This window comes from Podarcis liolepis, assembly GCF_965112155.1.
Source record: "Podarcis liolepis genome assembly, chromosome: W".
Taxonomy (NCBI): domain Eukaryota; kingdom Metazoa; phylum Chordata; class Lepidosauria; order Squamata; family Lacertidae; genus Podarcis; species Podarcis liolepis.
Window position 1 is genome coordinate 608,654 of NC_139568.1, and position 23,064 is coordinate 631,717.

The 23,064-nt window shown below is 47.3% G+C and overlaps 1 protein-coding gene across 1 annotated transcript; it reads left to right on the forward strand.

The window, feature by feature from the left end:
- Nucleotides 1–20,002: 20,002 nt before the first annotated feature.
- LOC310697769 (uncharacterized protein) lies at nt 20,003–22,440 on the forward strand. The gene is made up of 2 exons (XM_083484428.1): nt 20,003–21,263; nt 21,645–22,440. Exons 1-2 carry the CDS (start codon nt 20,705–20,707, stop codon nt 22,217–22,219), a joined length of 1,134 nt encoding a protein of 377 aa, XP_083340554.1. The 5' UTR covers nt 20,003–20,704; the 3' UTR covers nt 22,220–22,440.
- Nucleotides 22,441–23,064: the final 624 nt, after the last annotated feature.

Consider the following 23,064-nt stretch of genomic DNA (forward strand, 5'->3'; position numbering starts at 1 on the left):
GCAAAGTTCTTAACCTGAAGCACTATTTCTGGGTTAGCGGAGTCTGTAACCTGAAGCGTATGCAACCTGAAGCGTATGTAACCTGAGGTACCACTGTACTGGAATAATCAAAACATCTTTATTTAGCACTCCAAATCTCAAACAGTTCTTCAGGGCTTGCACTGGCAATCTTTGACATATCTGCATGAAGTGGCAACTAAGTGGGAAAATTGTTCCATCGTGACCTAGCTCTTTGGCCATGATCACCCTGGAGGCAAGAAAGGCATCTATTATGCGGTCATTTATCCAGTTTGATCCTTTCAGTGTGTTTATGTCATAGTCATACACACAGATGTTGGCAACTGAACCCACAAGTCCCATGGTTTGTAGACTGAGTGTGGGGAAGGTACAGTTGTGCCATGGGGGAACTGATGTACAAATAAGCGATTTGTCCAAACACTTCTCACTTTGTGTTGAGAATATGGGGCTGCTATGAAAAAGAATCAATATTGGTTACTGTCAAATCCTCTTCCCAACTTTTTGGAGTGGAGGTCATCTGAGGTTGAGTGCTTTCCAGATGTCTCATAGTCAGTTGGTGATCTTAAGGAGTCCAACCCCTCAGCAGCCTGCACTGAATCAGATGCTGGAGCTACTGTTATCTGTTCCTGCAGTCTGGGGAACTTTCTTCCCAATCTACTCTTCTGTCTTTTATTTCGCTTCACCTGTGTGAGCTGCTTCCCTGGTTCTGGTGGCATGCCGATAGATTTTGTGGCAGCTATAATATGATAACAAGTCCTGGATGATGGGCGCGCACACAATGTCCTCTACAGACTGTGCATGCATGGCGGACCGTACGGACGCCGCGTGTGCGGCAGCCCTTATTGTCACTAGGAGAGCGGCTGCCCGTACAGACGCCACGCGAGCAGCACCCTGTACAGTCGCCCTGAGAGCAGCTGCCCGTACGGCCCATACGATCGCTGCGAGAGGGGCTGCCTGTTCAGTTGCCACAAGAGCGGCAGCCCACACAGATGCCACACAAGCGGCAGCCAGTACAGCGACCGTACTGTCACCCTCCCCCCAACGTGGCACCCCCCCCTGCAGCCAGTCAAATGTACTATGAACAATCTGAAGTCATGCTGGGCACAATTCACCACTAATCCTGTTCATTTTCTAAAAACACGTGGTAGACTCCAGGAAAGCTGTCAGTAGGCACCACGGTGCCCATGGACACCACGTTGGAGACCCCGTATTTCAAAGTTTACACTGACAAAATTTGTTGGCAAGAAAACTTGTAGTTAAACCTCCATTTACAATTACCACCCCCCAAAGCAACCAACTTTTATCCCCAAACCATTTGTAGCTGAATTGACGCAAGACAGATGATTGTTTTTCATGGTTACTTTGGTGGTCTCCATCTAGTTGGTTTGATAATTTACATTCACAGGTAAGAGCATCACAATCTCTGCCTTGGATATTCTTGAAGTTTAGCAGCGTCAAAAATTTCCAGGTGCAATTCTTCACAGTGGAAGCTATGGATATGAATGCCATTTTAATACAATGTTCTTGCTAATGCAGAACCATTTCAGATAGAGTTTTTATTTCGGTCATTCCATGGACATTGGTGTGATCTTACAATGTAATTTGGTGGAGTCCATTTATCAATCATGACTGTCAGGGAACTGCCATCAGAGGCACGGGAGAAGGAAAGGGTCTCAGATTCTGCAGGGGAAGGTCCAAGCGCTAGAAGGAGACTCAGCTGGGAAGAAGGGGAAGAGAATGAGTGTAACACCAGGGAGCAGGGAGAGCAACGGGACAGGGAGGTGCAGGGGCTCCAAGACTCTTCGTTGGAACTTAGCGAGGAGAGCCCAAGCACCCCGCTGCCCACGCCCACCCTGCGCAGGAGACTCCCGCGCAGTGAGAGGCGGAAACGATTGGGCGTCAAACAACTCTTATGTTGGCAACGCTTTAAGAAACGCCCACAGACAGATTCTACGAGTGACTAAGGGCAGCCACGCTAAGATGGGCTGTGCAGTCCGGAGGGTTTAACCAGGCAATCCGACGCTCAAACAGAGCAGGATTACGCACGAGTAACTCCCAACCACTACAGCAATCTGTCTGTCCCTGAAAGTTGCTCGTGTGCAACAAGCAGAAGGGGGCATCATGAGTAAGACCGGAGGAGCCGGAGCCACGGGAGGGGCGGCTGGAGGCCAATCGCTGGAGGAGAGAAACCGCGATTTGGAAGAGCACATAGCCATCCTGACGGCGAGGCTGGACGAACGACGGTCGCTGGATGCCCAGGGGAAACCCACCCCCATAGCGAGGAAGGTACCGGGACTGGTGCACAAGTTTGGGGGAAAGCCTCAAGAGTATGGGGCATTTAGAACAGAAATAGAATATGCCTTGAAGCTGCAGAAAAATGATTTTGAAAATGACGCAGCCAAAGTTGCTTATATTGTGGGGCACTTGGAGGACGGGGCGAGAGAGTGGATTCGACCGCTTATGGCGACGCAGAATGACACCATGGAGGATCTATTGAAATTCTTTCAGGCGATGGATGCGATGTTCAGTAGCGATGTGCAGCAGAGTGTGACCAAACGGGAACTGCTAAGCTGTAAGCAGGGAGAAGGGTCAGTTAGAGACTATTGGTCACGTTTTGCCATGATAGTTCATCGTCTGGGGTGGCAGCTGGACGCGGAACCCATACAAATGCTATTTGAGGAGGGGCTGTCACCAACGGTCAAGGATGAGCTTTCGCGCGCACCCCGCCCACAGTCTATGGACCAGCTGACCAAGGCAGCCCTTGCGATTGGAGTAAGACAGGAAGCGCGGGCTCAGGAGAGGCGGGAAGGGAGAGAGCAGCGTTGTCATGACTACCGCATTCCTAGAATACCTAGGCAGCCTTCCCCGCCGGCGGAGCCAATGGAAATAGGCGGTGCGCGCGCCCAGGAAGTTTCAAACTCTAGCGGGAGTCGCAAAAAGGAGGGAAAGGAGGTAAAAACGACCAAGAAATGTTTCCTTTGCCAACGGCCAGGACATTTTGCCAGAGTCTGCCCGCAAAGAAAGGCCTGGCAAGGAATGGTGGGGGCCGTGGGGGGCGAGGAGGAGGAACCCCAGACTCCGGAGCAGGGAAACGGAAACGCTTGGCTTTCAATCAGCGGGCACAGCAGCCAAGCCAACAACCAATGAATGCGCCCAAACCAGATTCTCCAAGAGCAGCAATTGCCATTGAGGTGGTGCTTGAGCTCCCAAAGGGGCACCCAGTGAAGGTTCAAGGTATGCTGGACTCAGGAAGCTCATGCAATTTTTTTAGCAGGGACTTTGCCTTAGAGCATCAGCTTCACCTGCTACCTTTGGATGCACCTCTGCAAGTCACCACCATTGATGGAAGGGAGCTGATTGGGGGGGAAGTTACCCACCAGACCCCACCGATGAGAATGAGAGTGTCTAGGCACTCAGAGACAATCGCCTTCCACGTTGCCTCATTAGCGGGTCCCCCAATAATATTAGGGATGAGCTGGTTAGCGCAACATGATCCGGTGGTGGCGTGGCATCAGAGGACCGTCAGCTTTGGGTCTGACTACTGCCTGCAGCACTGCCTAGGAGGGGAAACGCCAAGGATGAGCGTAGCCAGAGTGGCAAGCACTGCAGTGGAGGGTAAAGGGAAGGTGCCACCGCAATATGCTGATCTGAAGGAGGTTTTTAGTGAAAAGGAGGCAGATAGACTGCCACCCCACAGGCCGTTCGATTGCCAGATCAATTTTCTCCCTGGGGCGCAGCTGCCGGTGGGTAAGCTGTATGCCATGTCAGACAGAGAGATGAAGGAGTTACGGGACTTTATCGACAAGAACCTAAAGAGAGGGTTTATAAGAGAGTCCAAGGCAGTGGGGGGCAGTCCAGTATTTTTTGTGGACAAAAAGGACACTGATAAACCGAGACTGGTCGTGGACTTTAGGGGGGTAAATTTGGTGTCAGAACCTGTGGCTTTCCCGATGCCCAGAATTGATGACATTCTGACGAGAGTGAGGAAGGGAAAGATTTTCACCAAGCTAGATCTGAGGGGGGCTTACAACTTAATCCGGATGAGAGAGGGGGATGAATGGAAGACCACCATGTTCACACCCCTGGGGGCTTTTGAATATCTCGTTATGCCTTTCGGACTACAGTCAGGCTCCGCCTGTTTTCAAGCTTTCATGCACCACGTGTTGGGGTCTCTGCTTTACAAGAACTGTGTAGCTTTCCTGGACGACGTCTTGATTTATTCAGAAAATGAGGAACAACATGTGAGAGATGTCAGGGAAGTGCTACAACGTTTGCAGAAACACCAGTTGTGGGTCAAGCTAGAGAAATGTCAGTTTCATGCCCGAGAGGTGGAGTTCCTGGGGTACAAGTTATCTGACAAAGGCTTAGCGATGGACCCAAGCAAGGTGCAAGCCGCATTGGAGTGGAAGACCCCAAAGACACGAAAGGACGTGCAGAGGTTCCTAGGTTTGGGCAATTTCTACAGGAAGTTCATCAAGAACTTTGTGCACTTGACTGCCCCAATCACGGACTGTCTCAGTAGTAAAAGAAAGTTTTTGTGGACGGAGGAAGCCCAGCAATCCTTTGAAAATTTGAAGAAGGCATTCGCGTCGGAGGAACAATTACTACATGTGGATTTGGAGAAACCAATGAGGGTGGAGACGGACGCGTCACACAGAGCCATCGGGGCGGTTCTGTTGCAGCCAGGACTGAACAAGCAAGAATGGAAACCGTGCGCCTTTTTCTCGAGGAAGCTGAGCAAGTCGGAACAAAACTACACCGTGTACGACAGAGAACTGCTAGCAATTTACGCCGCCTTTCGTCGGTGGCGCCATTTGCTGATAGGGGCGCAGCATAAGATCCAGGTCTGCACAGATCACAAGAACTTGGAATATTGGCGGACAGCACGGGTGCTCAACCAGAGACAGATCCGCTGGGCGCAGGAGTTTTCCAAGTTTTCCTTCGAAATCCAGTATGTGCCCGGCGAGCAAAACGTGAGAGCAGACGCTCTCTCACGGAAACCAGAGTACTTCGAAGGAGAGGGACCGCCGGAGACCCGACACGTCATACCTGAGGACCGATGGGTGTGTGGGGGTACTCTAGTGGGCACGAGAGAACTGGCCGGACTCACTAGGGACGATGAATTCGCCCGGACAAAAATCAGGGAACTCCAAGAGGGGAGGGGAGCACCAGAGAGGTTTGAAGAGAGGGAAGGGGAAACCATTAGGGTGGGGGATTGCATGTGGTTGTCCACTCAAGGGTTACCCTTTAAGGGAGGGTGCAAGAAGTTGCAGCCCAGAAGACTGGGCCCGTTTGAAGTCATACAACAGATAAACCCAGTGGCGTTCAAGCAAAGGTTGCCCGACAACATGAAAATACATCCCGTGTTCCACAGGTCCTTACTTTCACCACACAGAGAGGGGCGGGAATTCGAGGGGCGGGAGGTAGAAGTCTTGCCACAACCACAGGTAGAAGAGAGGGAACACCAGAGCTCGGCCACAGAAATAGTGGACTCAAGGTGGCGAGGGCGGCAGGTGCAGTACTTGGTGGCGTGGGAAGGAGAGCCCTGGTCGGAAAACACGTGGGTGCCAGCAGAGGCAGTGGGCGACGAGCACATGGTGGAAGTGTTCCACCGACGGTTCCCAGATAAGCCCAAGCCCTTAGAGCGATTCTGGGAAGAACAGTTCGGCACCACAGAGGAGGAAGAGAGTTTCGAAGGGTTTTCAGAATCCGAAGAAGAATAGGATTGGGAGAGTCATTCCTTGGGTGGGAACCTTGGCAGGTGGGAAGAGGTGTTCACACCCACAGAGGAGGAGGACAGCTCTTTCAGGGGTTTCCTTGGCTCGCCGACCTGAGAAGAGGCTGCAATAGAGCCCCCGGGTCGGAGGGGGAGTGAAGGGGGCCCTGGGAGAGAGGTGGATGTCAGGGAACTGCCATCAGAGGCACGGGAGAAGGAAAGGGTCTCAGATTCTGCAGGGGAAGGTCCAAGCGCTAGAGGGAGACTCAGCCGGGAAGAAGGGGAAGAGAATGAGTGTAACACCAGGGAGCAGGGAGAGCAACGGGACAGGGAGGTGCAGGGGCTCCAAGACTCTTCGTTGGAAGTTAGCGAGGAGAGCCCAAGCACCCCGCTGCCCACGCCCACCCTGCGCAGGAGACTCCCGCGCAGTGAGAGGCGGAAACGATTGGGCGTCAAACAACTCTTATGTTGGCAACGCTTTAAGAAACACCCACAGACAGATTCTACGAGTGACTAAGGGCAGCCACGCTAAGATGGGCTGCGCAGTCCGGAGGGTTTAACCAGGCAATCCAACGCTCAAACGGAGCAGGATTACGCACGAGTAACTCCCAACCACTACAATGACGATCCACGAGGATTAAAGTATTTAATATAGTGTTTGTTCCTTGGCTGTGCTCTGTGGTTTTTGTGGTTCATTCTATTGTCATATATATCATGTGTGATTTGATAGTGATTTCAGGGTGACCAAACATAAAAAAACCTAAGGATCCATGGGGATCTGTGCTTCATAAGAATGTTTTTACAGCATGGCAGTGCCCCAAAGTGATCTGGCCATGAGCAGCATAGGTGGTTGGGTAATGAATATGGGGTGACCCAGAAAACTGTGGAGCCGTAAATTTTTAAAATATATATATATTCAGTTTTATAAGGATAGGGAAGTACAGAAAGGATAAAGGGGGAGGGGATAGATAGATAGATAGATAGAGAGAGAGAGAGAGAGAGAGAGAGAGAGATAGATAGATAGATAGATAGATAGATAGATAGATAGATTAGAAATTTAAAAGACCTATAAAGATTATCAAATCCTACAAAGTACTGATAACAACAACAACAACAACAACAACAACAACAACAACAACAACAACAACATATTTGTACCCTGCCCATCTGGCTGGGTTTCCCCAGCCACTCTGGGCGGCTTCCAAAAAAAAGAAATAAAAATACATTAAAAAGTAACACATTAAAAACGTCCCTAAACAGGGCTGCCTTCAGATGTCTTCTAAATGTCAGGTAGTTGTTTATCTCTTTGACATCTAATGGGAGGACATTCCGCAGGGCGGGCGCCACTTCCGAAAAGGCCCTCTGCCTGGTTCCCTGTCACTTTGCTTCTCACAATGAGGCAACCACCAGAAGGCCCTTGGTGCTGGACCTCAGCGTCCGGGCAGAACGATGGGGGTGGAGACGTTCCTTCAGGTCTACTGAGCCGAGGCCGTTTAGGGCTTTAAAGGTCAGTACCAACACTTTGAATTGTTCAATCACCTTGCCCAAGAATGGAAGATTTGAGACTGGGCGATAGTTGGCCATACTGGCCGGGTCTAAATATGTTTTTTTAAGAAGCGGTTTAATGACCGCCTCTTTCAGCAGGTCTGGGAATGCTCCCTCACAGAGGGAAGCATTCACCACCCCACAGAGCCCATTGCCCAGCACTTCCTGACTTGCTTTTATTAGCCAGGATGGGCAAGGATCAAGGAGACAGGTGGTTGGTTTCACGCATCCAAGCAGCCTGTCCACATCCTCGGGGGTAACGGATTGAAACTGATTCCATGCAACTTGACCAGACAGGGCTCTAGCACTCTCCCGCCCCAGCCCTGCTCCCATGGTGGTGTCTACCTCCTTCCGAATATGAGCGACTTTATCTGCTAAAAATTTTGCAAAATCGTTGCAGGAGATCTTGGGGTCTTTACAAGGCCCCGGTGGTAAAGGTGGTTCCATTAAATTGCAAACCACCTGAAAGAGTCTCCTGCTACTATTTTCTGCAGATGCAATAGAGGCGGTGAAGAAAGTCTTCTTTGCCATTGCTATCGCCACTTGGTAGGCTTGACATTGGACCTGTGTCCGGTCCAATTCAGAATGAGTTTTCTGCCACCGGTGCTCTAGCCGTCTCAGCGATTGTTTCCTCGCCCTCAGCTCCAAAGAAAACCACGGGGCTGTCCAGGCTCCATGCAATCAGAGAGGGCGCTTCGGAACCAGACAGTCGATAGCCCTGGTTAACTCCACATTCCAGCGGGCCACCAGGGAATCAGCTGAAAGACCATCAACACGGGATAAAGCATCCCCTACCACTCTCTGGAAACCATTTGGATCCATTAAGTGGCGGGGGCGGACCATCCAAATTGGTCCCACCTCCCTGCAGAGGAGAAGGGTCATGGAGAAGTCCAGTTGCCGCAGGAAGTGATCTGACCATGGCACTTTTTTTGTTTCACTTTTACTTAGTGTCAGATCACCCACGTCACTAGAGGTGAACACCAGGTCTAAGGCATGTCCGTGACTATGAGTTGGGCCCAACTTATTCAGGGACAGCCCCATGGAGGCCATGCTTTCCACGAAGTCCCGAGCGGCCCCTTGTAAGGTTGTGTCGGCATGGATGTTAAAATCCCCCAGGACAACCAAACTAGGCGTCTCCAGGAGAACATCCGCCATGACCTGAAGCAGCTCGGGCAGGGAATCTCGTGGGGAGGTTGGTACACCAAAAGGAATCCTGTACTGCCCCTATTGCCCAACTTCCAGAACATGCACTCAGGTCTTCCCAGTAGGACGCGTGATGCAAGCTAGTGACTTCCTAAAAATCACTGCAACCCCCCCTCCCCGCCCACATGACCTGGGTTGCTGTGCGTAAGAGAAACCTGGTGGACAAGCAGCAGCTAGGACAGGCCCATCTGCTTCATCCAACCAAGTCTCTGTTACACATGCCAGATCAAGTCCTCCATCCACGATCAAGTCATGGATGGCAGTGGTCTTATGAATCATTCACCTAGCATTGCACAGCAAAGCCATTTCCGACCTTGGGAGGAGAGGGGGTTGCGGGTTACCCCTCCCACACACGCGAGATCTAGGGAATCCCCGGGTGTGCCTGTGACCCGGCCCGCCAATCGGCGGGCTGGGGAGGCGTGGCCTAGCATACTTAAGGCCAGGTACACCCGGGGACCGCCCTCTTTCCCCTTGCCAGCTGAGGGGTTTTGCTCAGTACTTACCTCTTCTTGTGGCTAGCCTTTTTTCTTGTGGCCAGCACAAAAACACGGCGACTTTGTTCCCTTTGCCTGGATTTTTTTCCACAGCTTTTTGGGATTAGTTGAGTTCGCGCTGATCTGAGTTACAAGGGGCTGCAGCTTCTTCACACCATCAGCAGGATCGCACCAGCGACAGAACCGGGAAGGGAAGGGTAACGTAGGCGCTGCGGGACCCTCTTGACCAGCACAGGCTTTCCCTCTTTCCCGCCGTCGGCGGCCAGGGCTTCCTGCCATTTGGGGGGGATTTGGCTTCTGCCCCCTTTTCTGCTGTGCCCCATCCTCCTTGCTTGTGAGCGGCAAACGCTGCATCGTAACTGCTGATTTCTTCGCCGTTATCCGGGGGTGTTTCTATCTTCTCTGCTCTCTCCGTTCGGCGGCTTCCCCCTCCCCGCTGCCTCTTCCGCGTCGCTGTTTTTATTTTGAACTACTTTGCTGCCTCTGCACGCCCCTTTGTCCTCCTACCCTTCCCTGCAGCCCTCATCCCCTCGCTTTCTGAACCATTGCGTCCGCGTGCCAAGGATTCCGCTTCACCCTGCCTCTTTGGGCGTGCATGAGAAGTCTTAGCGGCCATTTTCCTTAAGGGCCGCTGTAAGGGCAAGCAGCCGGCGCCATCTTTTGGAGCACGTGGGTGAAGCGGGGGCGGCCATTTTGGAAAAGGCGTGGGGTGTGGGCAGTTAGACGGCGCCATTTTGTTTGGGGTCACGTGGTGAAGCCGGGGAGGCCATTTTGAGTGTGGCACGGGTCACTGGCAGGATACTTTTACAAATATTTAGCCTTGCATGCACAAGCTGCGCGGCAGCATTTTACATAGTTTTAGTGGCTTTATGGTGCTTATTAGCGCTGTGGATTAATTGCTGAATACTGCAGCACGGGCTGCCAGCTTGTAAAAAGGGCAGGGAGTGGGCAGTTTGCCAGCGCCATCTTGGCCACGTGCTGAAGCTGGAGCAGCCATTTTGAGTGAGGCGCGTGTTTCTGGCAGGATACTTCATAACATATTTAGCAGTACGGTTAGCTCCCACCCTTCGTGACCAGGCAAGCAGTTTTTGTGTTCTACTTGGCAGATTTTAGAGGTTTGCTGAGCTATTTGCATTCAGTCCACGTAGCTTATTCTTTGCATATAAAGCAGGCTGGGTTTGATTTTGGCAGTATAACAGACGGCTGCTTCATTTATTGCTTTTATTTTACACGGTTATCATTTATTTTACACGGTGATTATTGTATTGGGGCCAAAGTGCTTAGTGCTTAAAATCCTTCAGTCTTGCTTGTCTAAAGTGCTGAGTGCCTGCAATCTCCTGCAGGGCTCAGTGCCTAGGGCATAAGAAACTCTTTGCTAATATCTTCCACTGCCTTGAGTTAAAATAAAGAATAAATAAATATTAATAGATATATATATATAAATAAAATAAAATAAAAAGAATAAAATAAAAGAATAAATAAATATAAATAAATATATATAATAATTAATGAATAAATAGGATTCAGTGAATTTAAGTGCGATAATTCTGAACTAGGTGGCTGCTAGCTTGCCTGAATTTAAGTAGTTAAGCCAGTGTTGTTGATACTGAACTAGGGTTTCGCTGGATTAAAGTGACAGCTGAGACAGTGTTGATAATACTGAACTAGGTGCAGCTAGCTTCTCCAGTTTAAAGTGCAACGAAGCCAGTGCCGGTAATACTGAACTAGGCGCAACTAGACTTTTTTGATTTAAGTGGGAGCTAGCCAGTGTCAATAATACTGAACTGTGTGCAGCTTTAGGCCGTGTGGGTGATCCGGAGGCTTTGGATAGTGCACAGTTCCGCTCAGGCTGGTCAGCACTGAACTAGTAGGCTAATTGTTTCTGCAGTTACCGTGGGCGTTTCAGAATAGAAATGGCGTTCAGTGGCGACCAGCAGGCTTCCACTTCCACCAATCAGCTGCCACCTCCCGCAGGCAATGGGGGAGCACAGGTACCGGCCATGCCCTGTGACCCTCAAGCCTTCGCCCAATTTTTCATGGCCTTTGAAACATTTTACAGGCAGTGTAGGCCAAGGGGGGCCCCAGCGCTTCCAGCTCCGGAGCCATCGCAGGAAGTAATACCCGACACCCCTCCTAGATATCAAGGGCTGGGGCAGCAGGACATCCCAGCCATTGCGGGGAGCAGCACCCAGTCAGAGACTGCAAACCTAGGTCGCCCCAATACCCAGGCCCAGGCAGCCATCGCTAAGAGGGCCAATCAAAATATCAGAAAAGGTAAAGCACCTGCTAAAGGTCCCGCCAGGGGGAAGGCTTCTGCAAAAGGTGCTAACAGCAATGCCTTGTCACAGGTTGTAGATATTCCTAGTGCCTTTCAGGAACAGCAGCCCCAGCACAGCTCTACAGAGGACAGTGCGGGCTCCGGGGAGGAGGAGGAGCAGGTGGACCCCCAGAGTGCACAGCCAGCTGCAGGGGCGAACCCAGCCAACGTTGAGAAGCAAGGGGGAAAAAGAAAATCTAAGAAGAAGCACACGTCAGCAAAGAAGAAAAGAAGTAAGTGAAGGAATGGGTTTCCCAAACCCAAAACTGACTGTGCAGGCATTTTTAAACTGCACCAAAATCCCCATTTCTCATTAGCTAAAATGCATAAACTTTAGCCGTTGAGCAAATGCAAAACAAGAACACAGCTCTCTCCCTTATCAGTTTGACGGCAAGACTGGCCTTGACTTTACCAGTAGAACAGACACAGACATATCTTATGTTCTGACCACAAATGACGGGGAGACCCAAGTCTGGGACTAACGCCAGAGCATGTTTTCGGAAGTAGTGACCTTTTGCTCCAAGATAGGAGTAGGAACAGGAATATCCTTTTATGGTCAGGAGTGCAGGAAGGAAATCCCTTTTATGGTTGAGAGTACCAAAGCAGGAACATATGTGATGTCAACCTGCATACATAGGCTGACGTGGTTGGAAGGAGGGAGAGGGTGCCTGGAGGATATAAATACTGCATGAAACTTGTCATTTCTTTGGACTTGCTGTGGACTAATCATGCAAGTGCCTTCTGCTATCCGGAGAGCAGAATAAACTCTTTCTTTGAACCAACTCGGTGTCATTTTGACTTCCTTCCTCCTGTCCCGGAGCAACGCAGACCCAATCAGTGAACTCCAATAAGGCTACAGTAAGCAGTCCGAGACAGAGGACGAGTCAGGTACGTCATCCTCGGATTCTGATGGTGAGGCTCCAATGGATGGTTACTGGGGTTTTGGTGAAGGGAATGACGGGATTCCACTTTGGGCGCACGAAAGGAGGGCTAATTCCCACTGTAAGACTTTCAATAGAGTGCTAGATTGGAAAGATGGGGCGTTGGTCGAAGACGTAAAGGTTGCCACCAACCAGTCCACTGATTTCATATTGGGTAACCATTTGTCCCAGAGGAAGAGGAATAAGATCCTCAATGGGGACTACATTGACATGTTTACTCTTCTCCCCCCCCCCACTAAACTAACGGGGAAAGGGGAAAAGAGGCGCTCCTTTGGTAAGCGGAGGTACAGGACGCCTAGGGCGGAGCGCACCTTCGAGAATTGGTTGGACGGGTACCAGGTTTTCATGGGAGTTGTTTGCGCTGCTTATCCACGTCACTCCATGGATTTGGTCGCATATTTGGCTCATGTAAGGAGGGCCCACACACTTGCAGGGGAAAATGCAGCTTTAAAATATGATGAGAATTTCCGTAGAAATGCTTCCCTCCTGCCTTCCACACGATGGGACTTGAGGGATCCTAACTACTGGGGCGAGGACGTTAATCCCTACATTGAAAAGAAAAACCTGAGGAAATAGGAAAATTTACAAGAAGATATAAAGAACTACAACTGGGAGAGGAAGAGGCCAAAGGGGCAGAAGGAGGATTAAGATCAAGGGAGGAATTTGAATCAGGAGAAGAAGAAGAACAGACCGGGAAAGAATCAGAAGAAGAGGAAGAAGAAGAAGAAGGAGAAGAGACAGAAAGACTATAAGGTTAAAACTCAAATTTAAATAGTGGTAAGAAGAATGACGCTAAAATTATGGAATTGGAATATTAATGGGATGAACGATAAGAAAAAACGAAATAGAATTGAACATATTTTAAAAAAGAAGAATTTAGACATCATATGCTTACAAGAAACGCACGTGGCCAAAAAGCATAGGAAAATTCTGATTAACAAAAGGTTAGGGAATGAATTCATATCCTCGGATAAAGAGAAAAAAAGAGGTGTTGTATTATATACCAAAAGCAAAATTGAATCTCACCAATTATTTAAGGATGAAGAAGGGAGAATCATAGCGGTTCAAATAAATTGGCAAGGTGAAAAATTGATAATCGTCGGGATCTACGCACCAAATGGGAATAAGACAGAATTTTTCAGATTATTGGAGGGGAAACTATTTGAATACATGGATCAAAAAATCATAATAATGGGAGACATGAATGGTGTGGTTTCAATAGAAATGGACAGATTAAGAAAAGTGAAGAACAAAGAAGGGAAGTTACCTAAGACATTTTTTATGATGACTAAGAACTGTAACTTAATTGATATCTGGAGACTCAGGCACCCACTGGTGAAGCAATTCACATACCACTCAGAACCGAATCAATCAATGTCAAGAATAGACCAAATATGGGTATCGAACGAGCTAACCCCAAGAATCCAAAAAATCAAAATACAGGCTAAAGTGATCTCAGACCACAATCCAATAGAAATGGAGCTAAAAGGTTTTGAAGAGCGAACTTTTAGGTGGAGGTTGAATGATAATTTATGGGACGATCAAAAGTTCGTTGAAAAAATACAAAAAAAATTATCTGAATACTTTATGGACAATATGGACAAAGGGACAAAAATAAGTGTGGTGTGGGACGCAAGTAAGGCAGTAATAAGAGGCCTTTTTATCCAGCAGAACGTGTTGAAAAAAAAAACAATAAAGAAAAAAAGACAAAAGAGATCTTAAGACAGATTATGAACAATGAACAAAAACTGATTAAAAACCCCAATAACAAGAAGATAAAGCAGGAAATAAAGATTCTCCAAACCCAATTCGCAATGTTAATAAATAAAGAGGTTGAATGGAATATTAAAAGGTTAAGACAGAAAAATTTCGAGTTTGCTAATAAATCAGGAAAATGGCTCGCTTGGCAGGTTAAGAGGAGGAAAGAACAAAATACAATCAGCAAAATTGAGGTAAATGGAGAAGAAACAACAGATCCGAAAGAAATTAGGAAAGGATTTGTGGGCTTTTATAAGCAATTATATAGGAATAAAGAAAGGAATAATAAGAAGAAAATAGAAAGATATTTAAAAGAGAAGATGGTGAGGAAGATCCCGACAGACCAAAAAGAACAACTGAATGCCCCAATATACAAAGAAGAAGTAGAAGAAGCGATAAAAGAACTGAAAAGAGGAAAGGCACCGGGTCCGGATGGGTTTACATCTAGTTACTACAAAGAAATGAAAGATACGTTGATGGCCCCGTTGATCGAAGTAATGAATAACATCTTAAAAGAAAGGGACATTCCAGGAACATGGAAAGAGGCATTCATTACAATAATTCCAAAACAGGATTCGGACCTAACCCAAGTTAAGAACTACAGGCCTATCTCGCTACTAAATACAGACTATAAGATCTTTGCAGGAATTCTAGCCAAGAGATTAAAAAAGATATTAATAAAAATTATACACAAAGACCAAGCGGGTTTCCTACCGGGCAGACAAATAAGAAATAACACAAGAAATATAGTTAATGTTATTGAATACTTGTCCGATAGGTGTGATAAACAAGCAAGCTTAATATTTGTGGATGCGGAGAAAGCTTTCGATAATGTAATCTGGGAATTTATGTTGAAAAATTTGGAGTTTATGGAGGTGGGCCAAGAATTCTTTAATGGTATAAAGGCAATTTACACAGAACAGAAAGCAAGACTGATAGTGAATAATGTCATTACTGAAGATATAAAAATCTCTAAAGGAACAAGGCAGGGATGCCCGCCTTCGCCATTATTATTTATAGTGGTCCTGGAAGTCTTACTAAATGCAATCAGACAAAATAAGCAGATTAAAGGGGTAACACTAGGCCTAAACGAGTATAAAGTCAAAGCCTTCGCAGATGATGTGGTTTTCACTGTGGAAGAACCTATAGAAAGTACAAAGGAGATTTTGGATGAGATGGAACAATTTGGAAAGATAGCAGGATTCAGATTGAATAAGAGAAAGACTAAAATGATTGTTAAAAACATGGATCAAGATAAGATTGAATTATTACAGCAACGGACGGAGATTGAGGTGGTAAAAAAGGTTAAATATCTGGGAATCTGGCTCTCTAATAAGAATATTGACTTATACCAAAACAATTATATCCCAGTTTGGAAAGGAATAAAGAAAGATCTGGAGGTCTGGGCCAGAATGAAATTATCATTCTGGGGAAGAATATCTATGGTAAAAATGATGGTGCTTCCTAAGTTGTTATTTTTATTTCAAACTATACCCATAACAAAAGGTACAAAATTTTTTAAAGAGTGGCAAAAGGTGATCTCAAGATATGTCTGGGAAGGGAAGAAGCCTAGAATTAAATTTAAGTTACTAACAGACGTAAAAGAAAGAGGTGGCTTCGCCCTATCAGACATGAGACTGTATTACGAGGCAGCATGCTTGTGCTGGTTAAAAGAATGGGTAAAGTTAGAAAACAAGGAACTATTAGATCTGGAAGGGTTCAATAACAAATTTGGGTGGCACGCGTACCTATGGTGCGACAAAAAGAGAGTGCATAAGGGATTCGGTAATCACATCTTCAGAGGTTCACTAATAGAGGTTTGGGACAGATATAAAAACATACTGGAACCAAAAGTCCCGCACTGGCTATCCCCGCTAGAGATAATGTGTGTCAAGAAAATTAATATGAGAGGAAAGTGGGGAAATTATGGAGAAATGGTTACCAACGAAGGTGGGAAATGGAAATTAAAACCATATGACCAAGTCAAAGTGTATACATATGATTGGCTGCACTACTTTCAGATAAATGAAATGTTTAAAAAAGAGTTGAAGGAAATGGGTTATGGAGAAAAAGAATCAATTTTCCAAAAAGATATAATAAATAACGAATACAAAAATCTGTCAAAAATGTATAAAATATTGTTGGAGTGGTATACGAAGGATGAGGAAGTGAAATCGGTGATGGTACAGTGGGCAAGGGATTTCGGATACAATGTCCAACTTGAGGATTGGGAAAGGTTGTGGAGAGAGAATATAAAATTTACGGCATGTACGTTATTGAAGGAAAATATGATGAAAATGCTCTACAGATGGTACATGACACCCGTAAAAATGGCAAAGATGTACAAGGTTGATAACAAATGCTGGAAATGTAAACATAAAGAAGGGACGTTCTTTCATCAGTGGTGGGAGTGTAAGAAAGTTAAAAGCTTTTGGGAAGAGATTTACAATGAAATGAAAAAGATGTTAAGATATACTTTTGTGAAAAAACCAGAAGCTTTTTTATTAGGTATTGTAGGAAAGGACATCAGAAGAAAGGACTGCAAACTTTTCCAGTACGCTGTAACGGCAGCCAGAATCGTGTTGGCCCAGAAGTGGAAGCAGGAGGAAATTCCAACGGTAGAAGAGTGGAGAGTAAAATTGACAGAATATGCAGAACTGGACAAATTAACAGGGAAAATCAGATATACTAAAGATCAAAAGTTTATTGAGGACTGGGCGAAATTTGTGGGTTATCTGGAAAATAACTGTCGTGTAAATACAACGCTAGTGGGGTTTAAAGAGGCACTGTAAAGAATTAATAAGTATTGTTTATTAGAAACAATGAAGGAAGGAAGGAACAAATGGCAACATGAAAGAATGAAATGTGTACTAAAGTTGCAACTACGAATGATTGTCAGTGACGTTGAAGGAAGTCTAAAATGAATATGATTTGTTGTATTATGGATAAAATGTATAACTAGTTGGAAATTAATAAAAAATTATTTAAAAAAATGAAAAGAAAAACCTAGAACCAGCGAAGGCGGGTAAGACAGAGACAAAACGGCGCCGCCTGTGCTGGGAGTTCAATAAGGGCGGGTGCTCTCGTCCCTCCTGTAAGTATCTGCATGAATGTGAGCGGTGCTGGGGGAACCATCCCGCCTCGGCATGCTTCAAGAACAAACAGCAGCCCTTTCGAGGTGGCAGGGGGTTCTTCCACAACAGCAACAGGGGTGCCCCCGGTTCTGCCCAACAGGGACCCGGTAGCCGTCAGTAACTTGCATCTTGGGATGGCCTCCTCTCCTATTCGTCTTCAGCCGCTCAAAGTTATGCTTGATCAAGACTTCCGGGTTGACGCGATCTGGAAATGGCGGATTCCCTCCGAGCTGCGGAGGGAATCGGCCCCACCGAGGACGGGTCTTTGCCGCGCCGGCGACGCGGGGACCCTTAAAAACCGCAGGCGCGGAAGCCTGCGGACTGAAGACTCGGCGGGTGCCTTAAGCGCCCCCCCTGATTCGCGAAGAGCCTTTTTAAAGGCTGCGGAGGGGATACGGGGGTGGCGTGGCACTGAGAGTCGATCGCTACCTCGGTGGAGCGAAGCCGCGAGCCATGACCAGAGAGCGCTGACTTCCTTCCTTGAAAATTTGGATCGAAAGAATCACCCGTGAGTAAGACGGATTGGGACTTTAAAAAATTTTTTACCCTGAATTGGAGACGACCGGGGGGTGTGCTAAAAGGAAGTCCGCACCCCCCCCCCTTGCAGACGATCTAAGCAACGACACAAGAGCTAAGCTGGAGAGCCTACCCTTGGTGGGGTGAGTTAAAAAGGACATTAACTTTCAAGATTTAGCTAAAGAAAATTTTGGGCTGGAGAGTGGAGTTTTGGAAACCTTCTTTTTGTTTTAAACAACCCCCCCTCCCGGGCTCGGGAACGTCCTGCCTTTCTGCCTGTGTAAGAGCTGCGGAGTTTGACAGCTGTCAAAGCTGCCAAACGGGCGGTTTAAAGTGGAAAAATTGTTATTTAAGATCCCTCTGGACTAAGACGAGTTACAATTGAGCCAAAACTGTTGGAAACAAAGTAACAATAATCAGTTAAAGGATTGTTGGTGAAAAAGCTAATAAGTAACCAGATTCCCCCTAGGGGGAATTCTGTGAAACTACAATGGATACAATGGCTGTGGAAGGAAAGTTACTAGTGGAAATCGAAAGGATGTTTCAATTGGTGGGAATCTTACAAGAGCAGAGTTTGGCCATGAATAAACAACTTGTGACTATGACCTTGGGAACAGGCAACTCTGCTCTTTGTATGGAGGACCTGAATGAGAAAGAATCCACAGCTGAATGGGAAATAATATCAACAGAGGGGGAAGAGACTAAACAACAAGAAAAAGAAGAAGTAATCTTGGGAAGCCACAACATAAGCTGACATCTGTGGAACACAAGCAAGGAGACTCTGGGAACATATCCACCACAAGTCTGCGAAAGACACAGAAGAAGAAGGAGGAGGTCCCGGGACAAAATGGAATACAGGAATTTAAAATAAAGAAATATGGTTGGGGCCTCCGTTTGGACCTTGATTTTGAAGATACAGGCTTTGTGGAAATTTTTCAGCAGTTACTTTTGAATCTTCTTGTGGGAAGAGGATATACTTTGATGGTGAAAGAACTTTTTCCAGACCCGACGACTGACATAAAGGACTACCAACAGGACAGGCGGAGAGGGACTGAAAGAGACTTGAAAGCCTCGGACGTGAGGAACCCAGGCTGAGAATCTCGAATTTGGATTTTTATTTGGAAGGGACAAAAACCGGGGATGGGAGGGAGGGAAGAGGAGACTCTTAAAAACTCTTAAGACTTTTAGGTTTGGTTAATATGACTCTTAATTAAGATAAAATGAAAATCGATGGAAGAGAACTTAAGTCCAACTTAGGAAAATCAATTTTTATTATAAAAGAGGTAATAAGATGAATAAGATGGTTAAGAGGAGAAATACCAACTTGCTGATATAATCTTGAAACTGGGATGCACGAGGGGAGGTGGGGGGAAGTCAGGGAACAAGGTTATGAAACGGGGATTTGCTGATTTTATACTTGTTTTTGTCTTTTGTCTTTTCTTTGTGTGTGTTTTGTCTCTATAAAAGCAGAAAACCAAATAAAAATTTTATAAAAAAACAAAAACAAAGTTATGCTTGATCAATACCCCGATCGGACAGCAGCTCAATACCTTTGGGAGGGGTTCTCTATGGGTTTCAGGATCCCCGTAGCTTTCCCGCCTAATACCGGGGATCCAAAAAAATCAAAAATCTGTTAGGGAAAGGCCAGGGATAGCTAGGAAAAAGAGAAAGAAATTTGGGCGGGTAGAGTAGCGGGCCCCTTTCCCAACCCTCCCTTCGAAGGACTTCATCTATCCCCCCTGGGTATCGTTCCAAAGAAGACCCCAGGCAAATTCCGCATGATACACAACCTCTCTTATCCCAGAGGAGGCTCAGTCAATGACGCGATTCCCCAGGAGCTTTGCACGGTGAAATACGCCTCCTTCGACCAGGCGGTTAAGATGATCCGCAGTTTTGGGCAAGGGGCACTTCTTGCCAAATGTGATATCAAGTCGGCGTTCCGCCTTTTACCCGTCCATCCAGACGACTTTCGCTGGTTGGGCTTTAGATTTGAGGGGGCATATTTCATTGATAAAGCAATGCCTATGGGCTGCTCCGTAGCTTGTTCAGCCTTTGAGTCTTTCAGTACGTTTCTAGATTGGGCCTTACGCTTCAGGGCAGGGTCTTCGGGCGTGTTGCATTACCTGGATGATTTTATTTTGGTGGCAGATAACAGGCAACGATGCTCCGCCCTCTTGGAGGCTTTCACAGCCCTGGCCGGGGAGCTGGGGGTGCCGCTAGCCGCCGAAAAAACGGAGGGTTCAGCCACCTCCATGGTCTATCTGGGCATTGAGTTAGACACTGTGGCCCAGACGTCTAGGTTGCTCGAGAATAAACTCATCGCCCTGAAAGCACTGATACAACAGCTGCTGCCCCTAAGGAAGGTTACCCTATGGCAAATCCAATCCCAGCTAGGCCACCTAAATTTCGCCTGTAGGGTAGTGGCGCCGGGGCGCCCCTTTTGCGGCTGCCTGGCCAGATTGGCTGCAGGTCTCAGGGCACCACAGCATAGGGTGCGCCTCTCCAAAGAAGTCAAGGCGGATCTCGGAGTTTGGTTACAATTCCTCGACAAGTACAATGGTATATCCTTGTGGCAGGATTCCATGGCACTCGACGCTGATTTCCAAGTTCAGTCAGATGCGGCAGGTTCATTAGGGTTTGGAGTTTATTTCAGGGGCCAGTGGTATGCCCAAAAGTGGCCTGCAGACTGGCAGGGCCAGCCCATTACTCGGGACCTTACATTCTTGGAATTTTTCCCTATCGTGGTAGCAGTGCATCTTTGGGCAGAGCAGTTCCACAATCATAGGGTTTGTTTCAACACAGATAACCAGGCAGTAGTAGCGGTTCTTTCTAGACAGTCCGCGCGCTCCACCAGGGTAGGAAACTTGTTACGGTCCTTCGTCCTCCTGTGTTTGGAACAGAATATATATTTTTTCTGCCAAATTCGTGCCTGGCATTAATAATGATATCGCGGATGCTCTGTCTCGTTTTCAGATGGAGCGCTTCCGCTCATTAGCGCCGGATGCGGAACAATCATCGATGCCTTTCCCGGAGCATCTCTGGAGCCTTGGGACCAGGAAGTGATGAAGCGAGTATTCGGTGCAGTTGCCCCTTCCACAATGAGATCATACAAGAAGGCTTGGGCTGACTTTTTAAAGTTCCGCAGCAGAATGCCCAGCACAAGGCAGAATTCCATTCCCTCAACGAGGGAGGTCCTCCGCTACTTAACCCATCTGAAGGAGCTGGGCAGGGCACCAAAGACTCTCAATATTCAGTCCGCCGGGATTTCCTATTTTTGTAAAGCCTTTTTCGCCACCGACCCGTGCGCGGAATTTATCGTGCGTAAGACTTTAGAGGGTTGGCGCCGGCTACAGCCCCCCAGCTCCGACAAGAGGAGGCCCATAACTTATGATATCCTGACCCAGATACACAAAAAATTACGAGAAATATGCTGGTCAAAATATGAAGCTCGCCTATTCTCTGCCGCTTATTCCATAGCCTTCTTTGGTGCCCTGCACATAGGTGAGGTAGTCTGCGAGGGAGGGGTTGCCCACTGCCAGAGGGGCATCCTCTTAAGTGATCTGACCCTATCAGGGACTGACCTAATAGTTCAAGTACGGAGCTCTAAGACGGACCAACAGGGTAGGGGGGCCCTCCTTCGGTTACCTGCCGCACAAGCTAGTGGTCCCTGTCCGGTTAGGGATACGAGGTGTTTCCTCTACTTAAGACCCAATAGCCCCGGCCCCTTGTTTATTCACGCAAATGTATCGATCCTGGCCAGACATCAGTTTACGCGGGTGATGCGCATGGCGTTGGCAGCATGCGGACTGCCCGCGGCTGAATTCGCGGCTCACTCCTTCCGGATCGGGGCAGCTACCACTGCAGTGCACCTTGGGCTCTCTGCAGAGAGGATAAAGGACTTAGGACGGTGGAAATCTAATGCATACAAGGCTTATGTGAGAAAGAATCTATGACTAGTGATGGTTCCCCTGACCTTGGTTTTTCTGTCTATTTGCTTTTCAGAATACAAGAGGGTGCGCATTTGGTTGGTGGGCCACAGCATCATGCATTGGGCCAAGAATTGTGCCATGAGTACCGGGTTGGGTCTAAACTTGAACTTGCCCGCAAATGTGGAGCTGGTGTGGATAGCGCGAAGAGGGATGCGCTGGAGCGAATTCAAGCCAGCCGTGATGGCGAGAGCTGCTTCTGAGGGCCCACCTGATGCCCTGGTTATCCAGTTGGGGGAAAACGACCTGGCGTACCGCAAAGCTATTGACTTGAGATGGAACATTTTTGACGATTTTGCTGATCTGATGGCGGTTTACCCAAACATTACTATCTTGTGGTCCTCGTTGCTTGAGAGGAGGACATGGAGGGATTGTGTGAGCCCGGTTGGAATCAATAAAGCAAGAAAGGTCCTGGAGCAGGCTGTGGAACGTAGAGTGGCGGCTCTGGGCGGGTGCGTCATAGGACACCCAGGCATCCAGTACAGCAACGAGGCCCTCTACAGATGGGATGGCGTGCATCTATCAGGTGCTGGAAACGATATTTGGCTGGGGGACATCATAGCAGGGATTAGGAGTTGGTTACAGGTTTGAAGGTATTGGCGGCGAGCTTTGCTCGAGTGGCGGTTAGGCATTGGCAGGGGTTCATTGTTATGCAAATGAATGGGGGGGAGGAAGCGCCATCACCTTCCCCCAAGGAAAGGGTAGTCCGGTAGAGGACTCCGGGGGGCGTTGCCTTGTCCGAAACCTAGGGAGGTAAGGGCCTCCGGCACGCCCCCGAGCGGTGACACCCGTGGGATCCTTGTTGGCATACTTCAACAGGACTCCCACGGCTTGTGGATAACCCTTCCCGGTCTCCATGCCAGGTAGTCAATAGGAGCCAGTGCCTAAGGCCAATACCTTTCAATTCTGTAAACAATAAAGTTGTGGCCTTTTTATGCCCAATAACCTTATATAATGTGTCCAGTGTCTTCATTTCACATGGGGGAGGGGACTTGCCACGCAACACCTTCAGATCATGTGGGTTTCCCTTGTTGAGTGCAAATATAACATTGAATCACAATGGTACAAAATAACTCAGCAAGCTGACATTTATCAAGAGTTAAACAAAGGTTAGTGTACTAAATATTATTTCCAATTCTAGGTAGTTTGCTATTGGAAAAATACCATATATGATTATAAAAATCTAAAGCAAGAATTATTTTAAAATATGATTTCATTTCTAGATCAGACAGACAAGATTTCTTCTACTATATATTTATTTATCATATTTTTAAACAGGAAATATTTTTGTAACTAAGGTCTATTATACAAATCCATACAGATGTTCATTTTGTTACAGTTCTGTTAAGTTGTATACAAATTATAAAGATGAGTCAATTATTTACTAAATTCGCGAGTTTTGCCATTACTGCATATTCTGATAGTTTCTCTTTCCA

Bases quoted from the DNA above. Each gene is read 5' to 3' on its own strand.
- LOC310697769 (XM_083484428.1), top strand. From the start codon at position 20,705: ATGAAGCGAGTATTCGGTGCAGTTGCCCCTTCCACAATGAGATCATAC. The intron at 21,264-21,644 runs GTAGGGGGGCCC...TTTGCTTTTCAG, and splicing joins CTCTAAGACGGACCAACAGG to AATACAAGAGGGTGCGCATT.